General features: G+C 36.1%; 3 protein-coding genes across 4 annotated transcripts in view; 1 reads left to right on the top strand and 2 right to left on the bottom strand.

The window, feature by feature from the left end:
* The window catches only part of fgf12a (fibroblast growth factor 12a), a 31490-nt gene extending 27695 nt beyond the window's left edge, over positions 1-3795 (bottom strand). Inside the window, exons 1-2 of one of the 2 annotated variants that reach the window (XM_077723636.1) lie at positions 3737-3795; positions 3406-3458 (exon numbers count right to left, since the gene is read on the bottom strand). Coding sequence is in view for 1 of the 2 variants with exons in the window: in XM_077723635.1 (XP_077579761.1) it covers positions 264-282 (19 nt within the window). In the remaining variant the exon portion in view is untranslated. Of the gene's footprint in view, positions 1-263; positions 364-3405; positions 3459-3736 lie in introns of those variants that run through there. The other variant, XM_077723635.1, reaches the window with a different exon arrangement.
* LOC144201195 (presenilin-associated rhomboid-like protein A, mitochondrial) lies at positions 3022-6830 on the top strand. The gene is made up of 10 exons (XM_077723639.1): positions 3022-3121; positions 3421-3595; positions 4263-4364; positions 4428-4560; positions 5166-5261; positions 5421-5570; positions 5730-5800; positions 5895-5996; positions 6071-6168; positions 6304-6830. Exons 1-10 carry the CDS (start codon positions 3042-3044, stop codon positions 6452-6454), a joined length of 1158 nt encoding a protein of 385 aa, XP_077579765.1. The 5' UTR covers positions 3022-3041; the 3' UTR covers positions 6455-6830.
* On the bottom strand, positions 6656-8741 carry extl2 (exostosin-like glycosyltransferase 2). Its single transcript, XM_077723631.1, has 5 exons — positions 8576-8741; positions 7975-8369; positions 7720-7790; positions 7529-7641; positions 6656-7418 (listed from the first exon to the last, which is right to left on the bottom strand). Exons 1-5 carry the CDS (start codon positions 8623-8625, stop codon positions 7058-7060), a joined length of 990 nt encoding a protein of 329 aa, XP_077579757.1. The 5' UTR covers positions 8626-8741; the 3' UTR covers positions 6656-7057.
* Between the last annotated feature and the right edge of the window lie 4366 nt (positions 8742-13107).

Raw genomic sequence — 13107 nt, 5'->3', positions numbered from 1 at the left:
ACTGGGAAACATTCATCCTACCTACAGTTTAGCAGAATAACAAAGTACTACGAAGAAAGAGAAACCTTGAAAGTCAGCACGTGCTACAACAACCACATCTTCTTCTTACGTCACCCTATTCAAGTACATTGATGCAAGAAAATACAAAAAGCCACATATATAGTGCATAACCTTTCTAATGCAGTTCAAATGTGGTTCAGAATGGATCCAATAGAAAACCAACCTCACCATCATAATAGGAACTAACTATGAAGGTTTCTTACCCGCATTTTTATCCCCCATGTCCTATTGTGGTGCAGAAGTTCAGGCGAACCACCATCAATGCTTTCCGGACCTTGTTTTGTTACTCCCTGTCCTCAAGCGATCAGAACAATTTCTATCGCTATCTCTCTCCTTCTCACTCTACCTCTCTCTCTCTCTCTCTTTCTGTGCACGGCAATCTACTAATACAAAAACCCATCTGATTTTTTAAAGCTTTATTCCTAAACCATTATGATGATGGTAGGAGGAAGGTTGTTTGTGTCCCTTATTAAAGCACATAAATAAAATGTATAAAACCGAGAATGCACATCCTTTCATAAGATAAAGATGATTACTAGTGTAAGTTGGCACAACATTTTACAATATGTAATGTAATATACACCTCACTGAATTACATTTATTAACACATTATATCAAATGTTCTGTCTCTTAACTGCTGACCACATGCTGTAAAGTTCAATCAGGAGTTGCAAGTGATAATTTGGTGCCTGACATAAATATTTAATGAAAGGATAGTATAAATCGACCTGTGCTTTTAACTTCATATTGGGCTTATTTTTGATATAGCAAGAGATTTCTGTGCAGTATACTGAATTGACTCTAGAAATGGATTTGAGCTCTCTCTCTCTAGGGGTACATTAAAAAAAATCAATGTGAGTACTTTTTTTCCACAAGTAAAAATTATAAAATACAATTTCAATTGACATTTTAATATTTCTTAATACATTCCTTTTTACTTGACTTTATACTTTTTACTTTAATGATGAGTGATCAGTATGTTAATACTTTAGTCCTTTTTTTCTGTTTATGTTTCTTATGTACTGTTAACGGATGCACTTTTTTATTTGTATCGTATCTTGTGCTGACCCGGCCCATCTCTCAAATTTTTAAAGTCAAAATGGCCCCCAAGCCGAAAAGTTTGCCCACCCCTGACATATACTTTAAATGTGAGAGGGTGACGCTGTCATGCAAAAAATAAATAAAGCAGTGGTTGCTTTATTTGAAATATATTAAGTTCACAGGTTAATTGTTAAGCAAACAGTGCAGTGGTGAGAAAAAATGATAGAAAACAAGAGCCAAGGAGTTTATATCCAAGGGACTCATTGATCAGTGTTGACGAAAGCTCTTTGTCAGCACTTGCGGGACTGGATGATAGCCACTCCAGTTTCCTGAGATACCCAAAAAGCATTTATAGAAGCTAGTGAAGCTAAACAAAAGCATGTCATATTTGTGCAAGTGAATTTATATACGTAAACAGTCACTGACGACATCACTGACGTCAATTACATCAATTATTGAACGATTTAGCAATTTCCACAAACCAACGCAAACTAGCCTCGATCAATATGAGGACTTATGAAAAGGGGACACTATTACTGTGGAAAAAAATAAATGTCCTGTATTGATCAAGAAGGAACTTGAACTCTTACATAGATTTCGACATCCGACACATAAAAAAAAATGACAACCACAGTGTTTTCCAACCACAGCACAAAACAACGCTGATCATTGTTATTGACAAATATCACCTTGTCAATATGTGAGCTTCTATAACCGTCATCCTTTATCACATTTCTCCTCTGCTATGCAATCATGTCCTGAGCTCACCCACAGGATAATATCCTCTATAGGATATCATCTAACTAGGCAGTGTGTCCTTGGGCCATTACAACAGGAAAGGCACACTGCTATCCTTTCATCATTTGTATATTTAAAAAAAAACACGTACAAATAACCTAGACAAAGACCAGCAATTTCTAGGTAAGACGTCATAAGCAGCTTCCTCTTTGAGGTAGTGTGACGCTAAAGGCCAATGCGTATATTGCAGATGTGGCCTTGGAAGTGAGCCCTAGTTCCTCTGCAGACACTGCAGTGCAGCTATATTACAAGTTCTTCCCTTAATTCTACAGTCAATGGGAAGTTTATGCAAAGTTTGGGGAACTTGTCCGGATGCCAATACGTAGCAACACCCCAGCCACCACATCAATATTGCTCACCTAGGCCGTTCTCTCTCATTGTGTCATAAATAAACCCCTGACACGTTAGAAAATGTTGATAATTTCACATTTTGAATGTCCTTGTTAAAATAGCATTTATTAAAAGGTTAAGTCAGCAACTTTTTGGTTCCCTGGTATTGTCTTTAGTTGCATTAAACAAGGGATAGTAGTTATTTTATTTTATTAAGCAGTGGGTAGTGTGTTTTTAAAGTTGGATAGTAGCTATAACTGCACTGAACTCAAAATAGCGTGTTGAACTTGATGCTGCATTTTCTAAATTTATTATATAGAAGTATATTACAGAATGAGCAGATTTTAAAAAGATAGTAGCTCATTTAGATTCTTATAGGCTTTGTCCATATGTCCCCCAAGAAAAAGAATAAAGTAAAGAAAATATTTTAGATTTTTTAATACTGCAAATAGGTAAAATCCGCGAATGGGATGAGTTTTATTCTATTCTAGCACTCTCAGAATTTTAGACAAATGCATTCTGAAGTGTCCATTTTTGGCCACAAGGGGGTTGCGTTGCATCAGTGTTCACAAAAGAGATCCTGCCTTCAAAGCAGACTAAGTTATTTTAACATACAAATTAGAGAATACTTTCCAAACACTTGTTTTGTGTGTGGGTGTGTATTTATTCTAACCCCATTCATAAATTGAGAAGGCCAATACAGTATACGCGTTGGATGTCAATCATGACGTCCAATGCGTGTAAACATAGCAGCTCATTGGCTGAAAATTCGCGTGTGGGCGGGGTTCCAGTTTGAGGTCAAATACACAAACATGGCGTGGAGAAGCTACATTGTAAAATGGACCCAAACAAACCTTATTACACCGAAAAACACCTCTTTTCGCGATTTGAGGTATGTCAATACATTGAAATCTATATGTTAAACTTATTAAGACGCCTTCATGCTTGTAGGTTTGTCCTGATCAGCTAACCGGAATGACAAATGTCATTGGGAATGGAATCATATAGTAATACTATAATTATTAAATGATAGCTTTGTTATTCACATTTATTGTGTCTCCTACATCAATTACATTTTCATTCATGTGGTACATTTAATTTGTGATCGGTTTATTATTAACTGATTGCACGTTTTTGAAACACATAATCATGGCATAAGCTCTATAAAATGCTTACCTTATGTTTTCAAAGGCTGGACGTCCAATCGAAGCGTGGATTCCGCCGTGACGCTAAAAGATCAGAAACAAAGAAAGGGAATGTAACAAAAGAAACACACACAAACCCCTCACCTCCACAAGGACCACCACCTCAAACTCAACGTGTCCCCCGGCCCAGGATTCTCAAACCCTTGCTGTTTACAGTGGGGGTAAGGCTTCACAGAAATTTGACGTTTGGCTCATGTTTACAGAATATCGCATTGTTAAAATATGATATATAATAATGCATGCGAAAATATTGAGTGAAATGATATAAGATCACAAAGAATAGTTCAAATAATGGGATTTACCGTCGTTTTCGCGTGGCAAACTTTCTGGCGTCCCGCACCTGTGGCGTGCAAAAATGACGTCATTAGTCTATTTCCTCCCAATTATTGACGACAAAAAATATATTAATCATCTGCTTGTTAATTTTTGTTTTTGACGACATGACTCTGGCCTGTTGACTTTTTAAAAATTATTTAGTATTTTATAGATGGATTTTCAATAAATCCCATGTTATTCAAATTCCTACATTTACTAAATCCATAGCATTTTTTCCTTGAATAATCAGTATCTAATAGAAAATGAGTACTGAAAATAAATCCATATACTATGTCTACATAATTCTCTCCATAAATGTATAAAAATACAAACACAAAAAAAGATTTTTAATCAATCAAAACTGGCCATTTTTGTGATCCATTTAATACCCTAACAATGATATCAAATGAGTGACAATAACAATAACAACATGCACACATATCCTGCTATGATTTTCTCCTAGTATTCTTCATAAATATTTTAATAGAAGACTTTTATCTAACACCACATCAGTTTACAGGCTGCTCTTTCTGTGCCGCGGCCATCCTGCAGTACGAGAACCAAAAGTCGAGAATCAGAACATTAAAGGACGACGAGTCTGCCAAACTCTTACAGGTGAGAAAAAAAAGAAAAGGTTAAATAATGACAGATCCTCTTTAAACTCTGCGACGAAAGCAGGGATCAAATGACATGATGTACTGGCATGACTGGTGGAACAAGTTGACCGACTTCCAGCGCCAACTCATCCTCCTCATATCTGTGGCGGATGACTTTTGGAGCCGTCTCACGGAAGGCCAGAGGACCGTTACTAGTAATCAGCAGCATTTGTTCTTCCTCTGCCTGGAAATTTGGCTTTTCCTTCTTGGCATCACCTTAAATGAGATATTTCCTTACTCATTTCAGTTATAAATATTATTGGCAATGTTCCCTCTAATTTTTCATCAGAAAGACAACCTCCCTGAGCACCATTGTGAGTGACATCATCATTGCTCGCTATGGGCACACCATTATAACACCTGCCATAAGCAGGTGCATGTCAATTTCCCTCTAATTTTTCATATATAACATGCTGTAAAACACAAAAAAAGATAAGAGTGGACAGAGCTACTGCCACTGGTTGCCGCGTAAACGGCGCCATTAAGGGGAAAGAGGTAAAAAAATTAAAATAAATGTAAAAATAAAGTTTGGATTTTATTTACTGCGCGCCATATGATGGCTGCTGCGCAGAGAAGACGAGATTAGTGCGCAATTGCACTAGTGCAGATTAGAGGGAACATTGGTTATAGATCACATTAATGTTAAGGAAATATTTCAAAATAATTTACCTGCATTTTTTTAATTAAAAATCACAACAATTTAGCATACATAAAATATCTCTTTGGAGTTTTTACCATATAATTTATGACCCTTTGGCAGGTATTATAGCGGCAAATGTACTGGTTCTGTGCTGCTGGAAAATTCCTGTACTACGAAAAAGTATGATGAAGTATTTTATATCCAACCCAGCCTCAAGTGAGTATGCAAAGAAAACAACGATCTATGACTAGTAGCCAAAAACGTTTTGTAAGGGGGGTATATTACTATTAGTATGTAGTTCATCCAGTGTTTGTCATTCCAAAGTATGAAGAGTGAATACAATAGAATGATTATGCATCTCTTCTACTTTAATAGAGAATCAATGCCTTCCCATGGTCCTGTCAACCTTTAGTCACTTTTCCATCCTCCACTTGATGGCCAATATGTATGTTCTATGGACATTTTCTTCAGGGATTGTCTCACTTTTGGGCAAAGAGCAGTTCTTTGCCGTCTATATGTCGGCTGGTATGTATGCAAAATCAACCTATTATAACTAATGTAACCAGAGAATACATTTTAAGAGGGATTCTTTTTTAAAATACATAATATAAAATTCAGGCTTTTTCCAAATTCCTTCACTTTTTATGCTTTGCATTTCAATGAACTGCCTTTTTTCCCCATTAGGTGTTATTTCCAATATGTCCAGCTACTTATTTAAAACAACCTCTGGACACATCTTCCCTTCCTTAGGAGCGGTGAGCTATTTGGTTGAGCTCCTTTATAGAAATGTCACTCAATGGAATAAAATCATTTTGTACATTTAACTATGTTTTTTTTCATGCTTATCAGTCAGGTGCCGTCATAGCAGTGGTGGCAGCTTTGTTCGCTAAAATCCCAGATGCCAAACTCAGCTTAATTTTGCTTCCTATGATCACCTTGACTGCAGGAAATGTGAGTAGAACAGTCTAATGATTGTGTCCATTGACTTTATAACGGCCTATAACGTCCAGTTTGCTATACTTTAGGCTCTGAAAACTCTTGTCGCCATTGATGTGGCAGGGTTGCTGATGGGATGGCGAGTGTTTGACCACGCAGCTCACATCGGGGGAGCTCTCTTTGGCATGTAAGTGAAAAAAAAAATGCTCAATCTCAATACGAGGGCTAGTTTAAGAGACATTTAGATCAAATCAAGATAATTCAATTAAAAAAAGCTAATGTGGATGAATAATGAATTGGTGTTTTCTTTGGTGTGGTGCAGATGGTACGTTACTTACGGTCACAAGTTGATCTGGAGCAAGAGAGGTAGCGTGGTGGAGATGTGGCGCAGAATTCGGACTCCTGGTGGAGGTGGATCGAGGCCTGGAGGCGGGCCAGAGGCGGATGCAAGAGGGCCGCACAGACCTAAATGACATTTGCGGAAGTCCCCTAAAACATATGTAGCCCCCTGCCCTCACAGATGGGTGGATTACATGGACCTGAATAAGGGGTGATCAACATTTTTTTAAACCAAGACTTACTTCATGGATAACGAGTCATGTGAAGGGCTACTACCTTGATATACTCATCTGAAATAACAAATGATGTTATACACAAACAATGTCAAATACATCAATATTCATCACTTTATTTTGTTACTGCTTTGAAAAAATCTCCTATAGAAAATATCTTTTTACACATCTTTACTTTGTTTTCTTTCACAAGTGCAAGGTTTTGGGATGAACACATCATTCACTTTTTAAACTATGTCCTACCAAACAATTCAACTTAACATGTAATAAACTTGTTTTAACACTAACAATTCAAGGAAATGGATTTTTTTTAAAACAAAGCTTTTGCTTTGTCACAACTCTGGCATCCTTGGCCAAAAGCAAATGTGGATCAAACCTGTTTTGGTTTATTGTACAAAGGAAAGATTTAAAGACCAAACCCTAACCCTTCTTAGAATAACAAACAATTGGTGAGTTTGTTCTATAAATATGTAATGTTGAATGGTTTCCAGTTTCCACAGTTTTTCAAGTAGAGTGAGTCTTGATAATGTTGGAAAACTGCAAGGGCATGATACCATAAATCTGGGCCAACCGGGTTAGACAGTAAGACCTCTGCTTGAAATGGTTAGGTCGAAACCACATGCCTTTGAAACCGCTGACGGCTTGCATCTCCAGGTTGACCATATTCAACGGTTTGACATAAATGCCAGAAGGCAAAGTGGCATTCATGAGTTTGCGCAGGTGTAGCGACACCACGAAATTCATGGCAATGTCGTCACAGTTTTGAGTCTCTTCCACCAGACTGTGCATTGCTTTTGGCTGATCCTGGTACAGCTTCAGGTAGCGATGGTGGAAGAACGAAGCACCAATCAACACCAAGGAATATCTAAATGGAGCAAGCCAAATTTAATCTCTACATTTGATCAAATCTAAGATCAAATGCTGGAAATAATGTCTGGTTTCTACTGCACATAAATAGCATTTTCATAGTCTTACTTGTCTCTTCCAATTTGTAGATCTGACAAGCTGATTCCTTGGTAGTTGTACTCCCCCGAAGGTGTCTCAACGTGTTTCCGGGGTACAAAGCCAATAATTTGATCTCGAAATTGCTATAGAATAAACAATGAAATGCAAAATTGACAATCCAGATCCATTTTATCATAGTATAAGCAAAAATATCTGTTTACCTTCCAAATGGTGAAAGCAAAACTAATGTCTGAAACACTAAGAAGAAGGTCATCATCCAAAAGCAACACAGCTAAAGATAAAAGAGAGTAAAGATGTCAAATATCAATCCAAACACACAAAAATCAACACAAAATGTTGCCTTCAAAGATACATTATGTATCGATATAGTGCACTATACAAGAGTAATCATTCTTATATTCCATCTCCTGACTTTTGGTTAACAATATGTCAGTAAAATCATAATGTAAGCTCACCGTCAGTGTGAATTTCAGGAAATGGCTGCAGTCGGTTTTGCATACTGTTGATCTTTTGTTCCAAAAAGATAACCGGAGTAGGGTAATGGCTCCAGGACTCTTGTAATTCCTTGGAGGGCTGCCGACCGACATTGTTCCATACTATGATGATCTTCTGGAGATGAGGTACAACCAGGCAACGTTCAAGAACCTTCAGGAGAATGTCGTCTCTTTTAAACGTTTGAATGATGAGGGTAAACTCTTCTTGCTGGGCGACAGATATCATATCTGGAATTTCCGTGGATTCTCTTTTGTCAAATTGGAAGGACTTGAGGGCAAAAATCAGCAACAGGAGCACCAGAAAGGAACAAAAAACAAGGCAAGCTCGTTTACGGCCAATCTGGCGGATGTGGATCCTGCAAATAGAAGTTTATTTCGAACTGTTATCAAATTTTTAACAACAGTATGTCGGGGAAAAACATCCTCTTTGTTTATTCAGTAACAGGTTGCAAAGAAAGTCAATGTCACATGTTATTTGGATAGTATTACACCTAAAAAAAACTATGTATAGTTTGTTATGAGTTTTTTGGTAAGGATTTGGGACTTTTTTTTTTTTGCTTACCTGAATTTGTCGAGTTTGTTGTGGGTCTTTTGTTCTGCGGGGTTGTACATGATAGATGATACAGTAGTAGAAGTTCTGGAAAAACTGGAAAACACTAGCTGCCACCCAAAAACATTTAGTGCGGGGTATTAAACATTTTAAGCAATCTTAGTTTACTGGTCTATGATGAAGGATTTTGTGGGAATCAGACTTAGGAAGGACTTTTTTTTAAGAGCAGGAGTGAGTTTAAGGGTGGGTGTTGACATGGATATCGGAGGAGGTGCATTCAAATTGCTAAATCCCCTGATTCGGTTACCAAACTAGCTTCTTGTATTGTTTTTATTTTATTTTTGGAAAACGGGAACTTTTGACAAAGGTGTTTTAATTGCAATAAAGTAAATGAGATTCAGAATAAAAAGATGAATACAGATTTTATGCATCATCCTCACAAGGGGTGTGAAATAATCTTAAGTAAATAAAGTCAATACATGTCATAGAGACCTTCAAATGAATTACAGTGTTCCCTCGCTACTTTGCGGTTCAGCTACCGCGGACTCAGAGCTTCGTGGATTTTTTTGGGGAAAAAAAATACAAATATTACATTGAAACAACATATTTTAGTTTTTTTTTGTTATAACATGAATTTTACTCTCTCTACTCGTATTCTATAAGGTTTACGGTATACAGGGGGGGAAAAATATAAAAAATAAAAATTAAAAAAACTATAATATTTTTTTTTTTTTATTAAATTCAAATTAAGCATTTTTGAAGGGGAATCCCTACTTTGCGGAAATTCACTTATCGCGGGTGGTCCCGGTCCCCATTAACCGTGATAACCGAGGGAACACTGTACCCTATTTTCACGACTATAAGGCGCACCACCGCATTTTAAGGGGAACCCTCAATGAAAGACATATTAAATTTTTCCCATATATAAAGCACACTGGATTATAAAACGCCCTGTCTATTTTGAAGAAAATTTCAGACGTTTAAGTGTGTCTTAAAGTCGTGAAAATACGTTTTTTTCAAAGTACAGTATGAATAATGCTTTTTTTTCCCACTCTGAGGTGTAAACATTTGTATGTCACAGCAACAAAGACAAAAGCTCACCGTCGGTGTGAATTTCAGGAAAAAGGTTGTAATCTATTTTAGAGATCGTTGGTTTTTTTTGCTCCAAAAAGATATTGGGAATATCATGAGGGGCCCAAGACGAGTCCTTACATTTCCGAGAAGGCGGATTGCTAAAATTATTCCATACTATGAAGATCTTCTGAAGATGAGAAACAGCCAGGTAATATTTGAGAACTTTCAGAAAAATGTTGTCCCTCTTAAACGCTTGAATGATTAGGGTGAACTCCTCCTTTTTTACCTTTACCGTGGAGTCAATTTCAGAAAGAATGCAAAATTTCAAGATAGCCTCGAACAACAGGAGGAGCAAGATGAAGCAAATGGAAAGCTAAGGTCGAGAGCAACCAACACTGCAATGTGGCATACAAGGCAGAGATAATCAAAACATAAGAGGATGTATAAGAACTTAATCAAGAGGAAAAAGTAACCTAAATGCATTAAGTTTTCTTATTGAAATGACTCTGAAAATCCATTTTTTTGTTATTGTATTTTTAAAGTTCAGTTTAAAGATAAGTACATTGTGTTGGATTTAATTTACTCTGTTACATTTCCAAATACTTTTGTTGAAAAAGATAGGAATTAAAAAAAGGTACTTGTATTTACACCAGGTTGTTGGAGTATTTAAGTTTAAGTGAAATATTTCATTATCGATTTAAATATTTAAGTATTACACATATTTAGAAATGATTATTTCAGTTGCAAAACATTGTTGTAAATAAATATACATATAAGATGAACTTATAGATGTCACAATACACAATAAAAATATCATGCGATAAATCGTAAATGATCTTTAAAGATACCTTTAAAAAAAGTATTGTCATTATTAGTAAACAAAAAGACATTATTATACTAATGGGAAAAATTTTCTTGACTTGAGGGCTTATCTAAAATTAGCCAGCTGTTTTTTTTAGGCTTTGGTACTGTTGATACACTAATAAAACATGTACTAGAAAATATTAGCCATACTAACACTTCCAGTACCCTATAGTAAATATCTTATATACAAATTGAATGAATATCCATGAGAAATAATGACAAATGTATTTTGACTCAAATTTATGTAGTACTTACTATATGAAGGCCCTAAAAGTACCTCTAGATGTAGAACAGCAAATCTTGGTATTAGGTATCTGTGAAAACATAATGGAAAATGATTATTAGGAAAAATATATAATAAAACAAATTTGTGGGAAAAAAATGCTTCAATCCAAAAAATAGCAATATTGCATGATGATGACAACACTAATAATGTTAGAATGATTAATTCTAGCTTAGTTTGACTTTAAAAGAACTTTACAAACCAAAATAAAATAGCTTTGAAAATAGGTTTTATAGTATTTAGAGTCTATGCGCAATTTCTAAATTCATAATAAAGTGAGACCACCATTTGATAAAGAGTTAGCAACCTTATTTAATCTTCTCTCCCTAAACTCAAAATCACTGGAGCACATAAGTTACATTTTGTGTCAAATTTCACAAGGTCACTTTGTTGTCCTCACTTCCAGTTTGACCTTTTTTGCTTGTATCAAACAAACAAACAAACAAAAAAGCAGATTGTATTATACAAAAATGCAAACCAATTTTCACACAGTGAATTCTCTTACAAAGTCAAAATGGCGTCGTAATGGCTACATCCACATTGGAGGAAGATAAGTCTAACATTCCTTAATGGAGTATAATATACATATAAAAGCCTTTTTTTTCTTGCTGAAAACAAACTTTGTACCTTAACTTAATATGCTTTTTAAAAAAAATGTATTCTGGGTTTTTTTTTAACAAGGGAGGTAATGATATATATATTTATATATTAAAAAAAATGTGAATTTTGTTGCTCACAAAGTCAGGGAATAAAAAAAGTGAGCCTAAAGCAACAGTGACACCTTAAAGGTTTAAAAAATAAAAATAAAAAAATAGAGTGAAGGGGGATTTAACGGGATCTCATTGAGTGGTCAGTAAAAAGACGTTCCCATGAGAAACATCAATTCAGCATTTGGTGCTATTTCTAAAACCTTAAATTCATAATCATTCCAACTAAAGGGTATTTTGAGAAGCCATCATGTATACTGTTTCGAACAAGATCCTCCAAAAAACAACATAGTCGCCAATTAAGACCAAAAAAGAGGAACTATTAAGGTCAAGAACGTCTTTAGGAACAAAAAACTCGATTTTTTTTTTTTGGCATTGTTATATTGTTTGAAAACGGCGATTCATAATTTACTGAAACCAACTATTTTGGGCTTGAATAGTAAAAAAAATAATCATAATTTTGTGGCCAACGTTTAAATCAACTTCCTGAGAACGAGGTTAAGTTTTTTTTCCCGTCTTTTCATCCATTACAGCACAAGTTGAAGGTGAAGGAACTAAAAGAGAGTAGGTTGGGAAACCGAAGGTACATTTTCTACAACACAACACACAAAAAAAGCTCCATAAAAAGTCTCCATATTTTTTTTTTGTTTCTTTTCCCAACCCAAAGTTACAGAATTGTTGTCTTCTTCGGAAGCATAGTCTTATCTTTGTTTGAACACAAAAGATTTAAGTGAACACACTTCAAATGCGCACAGAAAGTCCTTCGTCTGGGAAAGGATAAAGTCTGTGTTGGCAACCAGTGGACAGAAAAAAAAAACAAGTCAAAACCAAAAACAAAACAAAAAAAAGAATAAAATTCTTGCTGATTCTAAAGTAGAGATCATTTAATATAAATGCTGAGCGAGTAGAATAACAGGTGGCACGTTAATAGTGCTTTAGTATATTAATGTATGTATACATACTCGTATGTATAAGTGAGCTGTGTACCTAAAACGATAAATGAAGCCATTGCGGGCAAAAAGGGAGGACTTGGGGGGGCGGTGTGGTGGGTTAGGGGGGGTAAAGAGGGTATCTCACAGGAAGATCTAGATGGGCACAAAAACAATTTGCGCCCACCTCGATGTCGGGAGTCGGCAGTAAACGGAACACGGCGTGCGAGACGAGCCTAGTGGTGGTGATGGTGACAGCGCTTCTGTGATTAATGACAATGTGAAGTGAATGTGACGGTTGTAGGACATGGAACGCTGAGGAGTGCATGCAAACGGCTTTTGCCCCCAAAAAAATGCACAATGTAATGGATTGACGGGAGAAAAAAAATAAGCGATAAAAAGGGGAAGGCAACTTCATAGAAGTTAGGCGAGCGCATGACGAGATAATCCCAATGGGGAGGCTTTTTTTTTGTTGTTGTTGCGATTGGCCAGATGAGAAGCTCTGAGGAGGGAAAGTCTCAAAGTTTTTGACCCTGATGGAGACGGGCCTGAGAACGTGCATTCAGCCGAAGCACTTGGTTTTTTTTTGTTTGTTTTTTTGTTTTTTTTTGTAGTACAATAGTGACCTCAGTGTAAAAAGAAGCACATTCCCTTATCAAGAAAGTTGCAATCTTTAAAACAGAATGC

The sequence above is a fragment of the Stigmatopora nigra genome, chromosome 9, assembly GCF_051989575.1.
Source record: "Stigmatopora nigra isolate UIUO_SnigA chromosome 9, RoL_Snig_1.1, whole genome shotgun sequence".
NCBI lineage: Eukaryota > Metazoa > Chordata > Actinopteri > Syngnathiformes > Syngnathidae > Stigmatopora > Stigmatopora nigra.
This window is presented reverse-complemented; position numbering and strand designations above follow the sequence as displayed.

What these genes read in the sequence shown, in the direction of transcription:
- LOC144201195 (XM_077723639.1), top strand. Translation starts at nt 3,042, where the DNA reads ATGGCGTGGAGAAGCTACATTGTAAAATGGACCCAAACAAACCTTATT. An exon ending in TGCCGTCTATATGTCGGCTG is followed by an intron (nt 5,571 to 5,729) that starts GTATGTATGCAA and finishes TTTCCCCATTAG; the next exon opens with GTGTTATTTCCAATATGTCC. An exon ending in GGGGGAGCTCTCTTTGGCAT is followed by an intron (nt 6,169 to 6,303) that starts GTAAGTGAAAAA and finishes GGTGTGGTGCAG; the next exon opens with ATGGTACGTTACTTACGGTC.
- extl2 (XM_077723631.1), bottom strand. Translation starts at nt 8,625, where the DNA reads ATGTACAACCCCGCAGAACAAAAGACCCACAACAAACTCGACAAATTC. An exon ending in TTGCTTTCACCATTTGGAAG is followed by an intron (nt 7,642 to 7,719) that starts GTAAACAGATAT and finishes TTTATTCTATAG; the next exon opens with CAATTTCGAGATCAAATTAT. An exon ending in CTACAAATTGGAAGAGACAA is followed by an intron (nt 7,419 to 7,528) that starts GTAAGACTATGA and finishes TGCTCCATTTAG; the next exon opens with ATATTCCTTGGTGTTGATTG.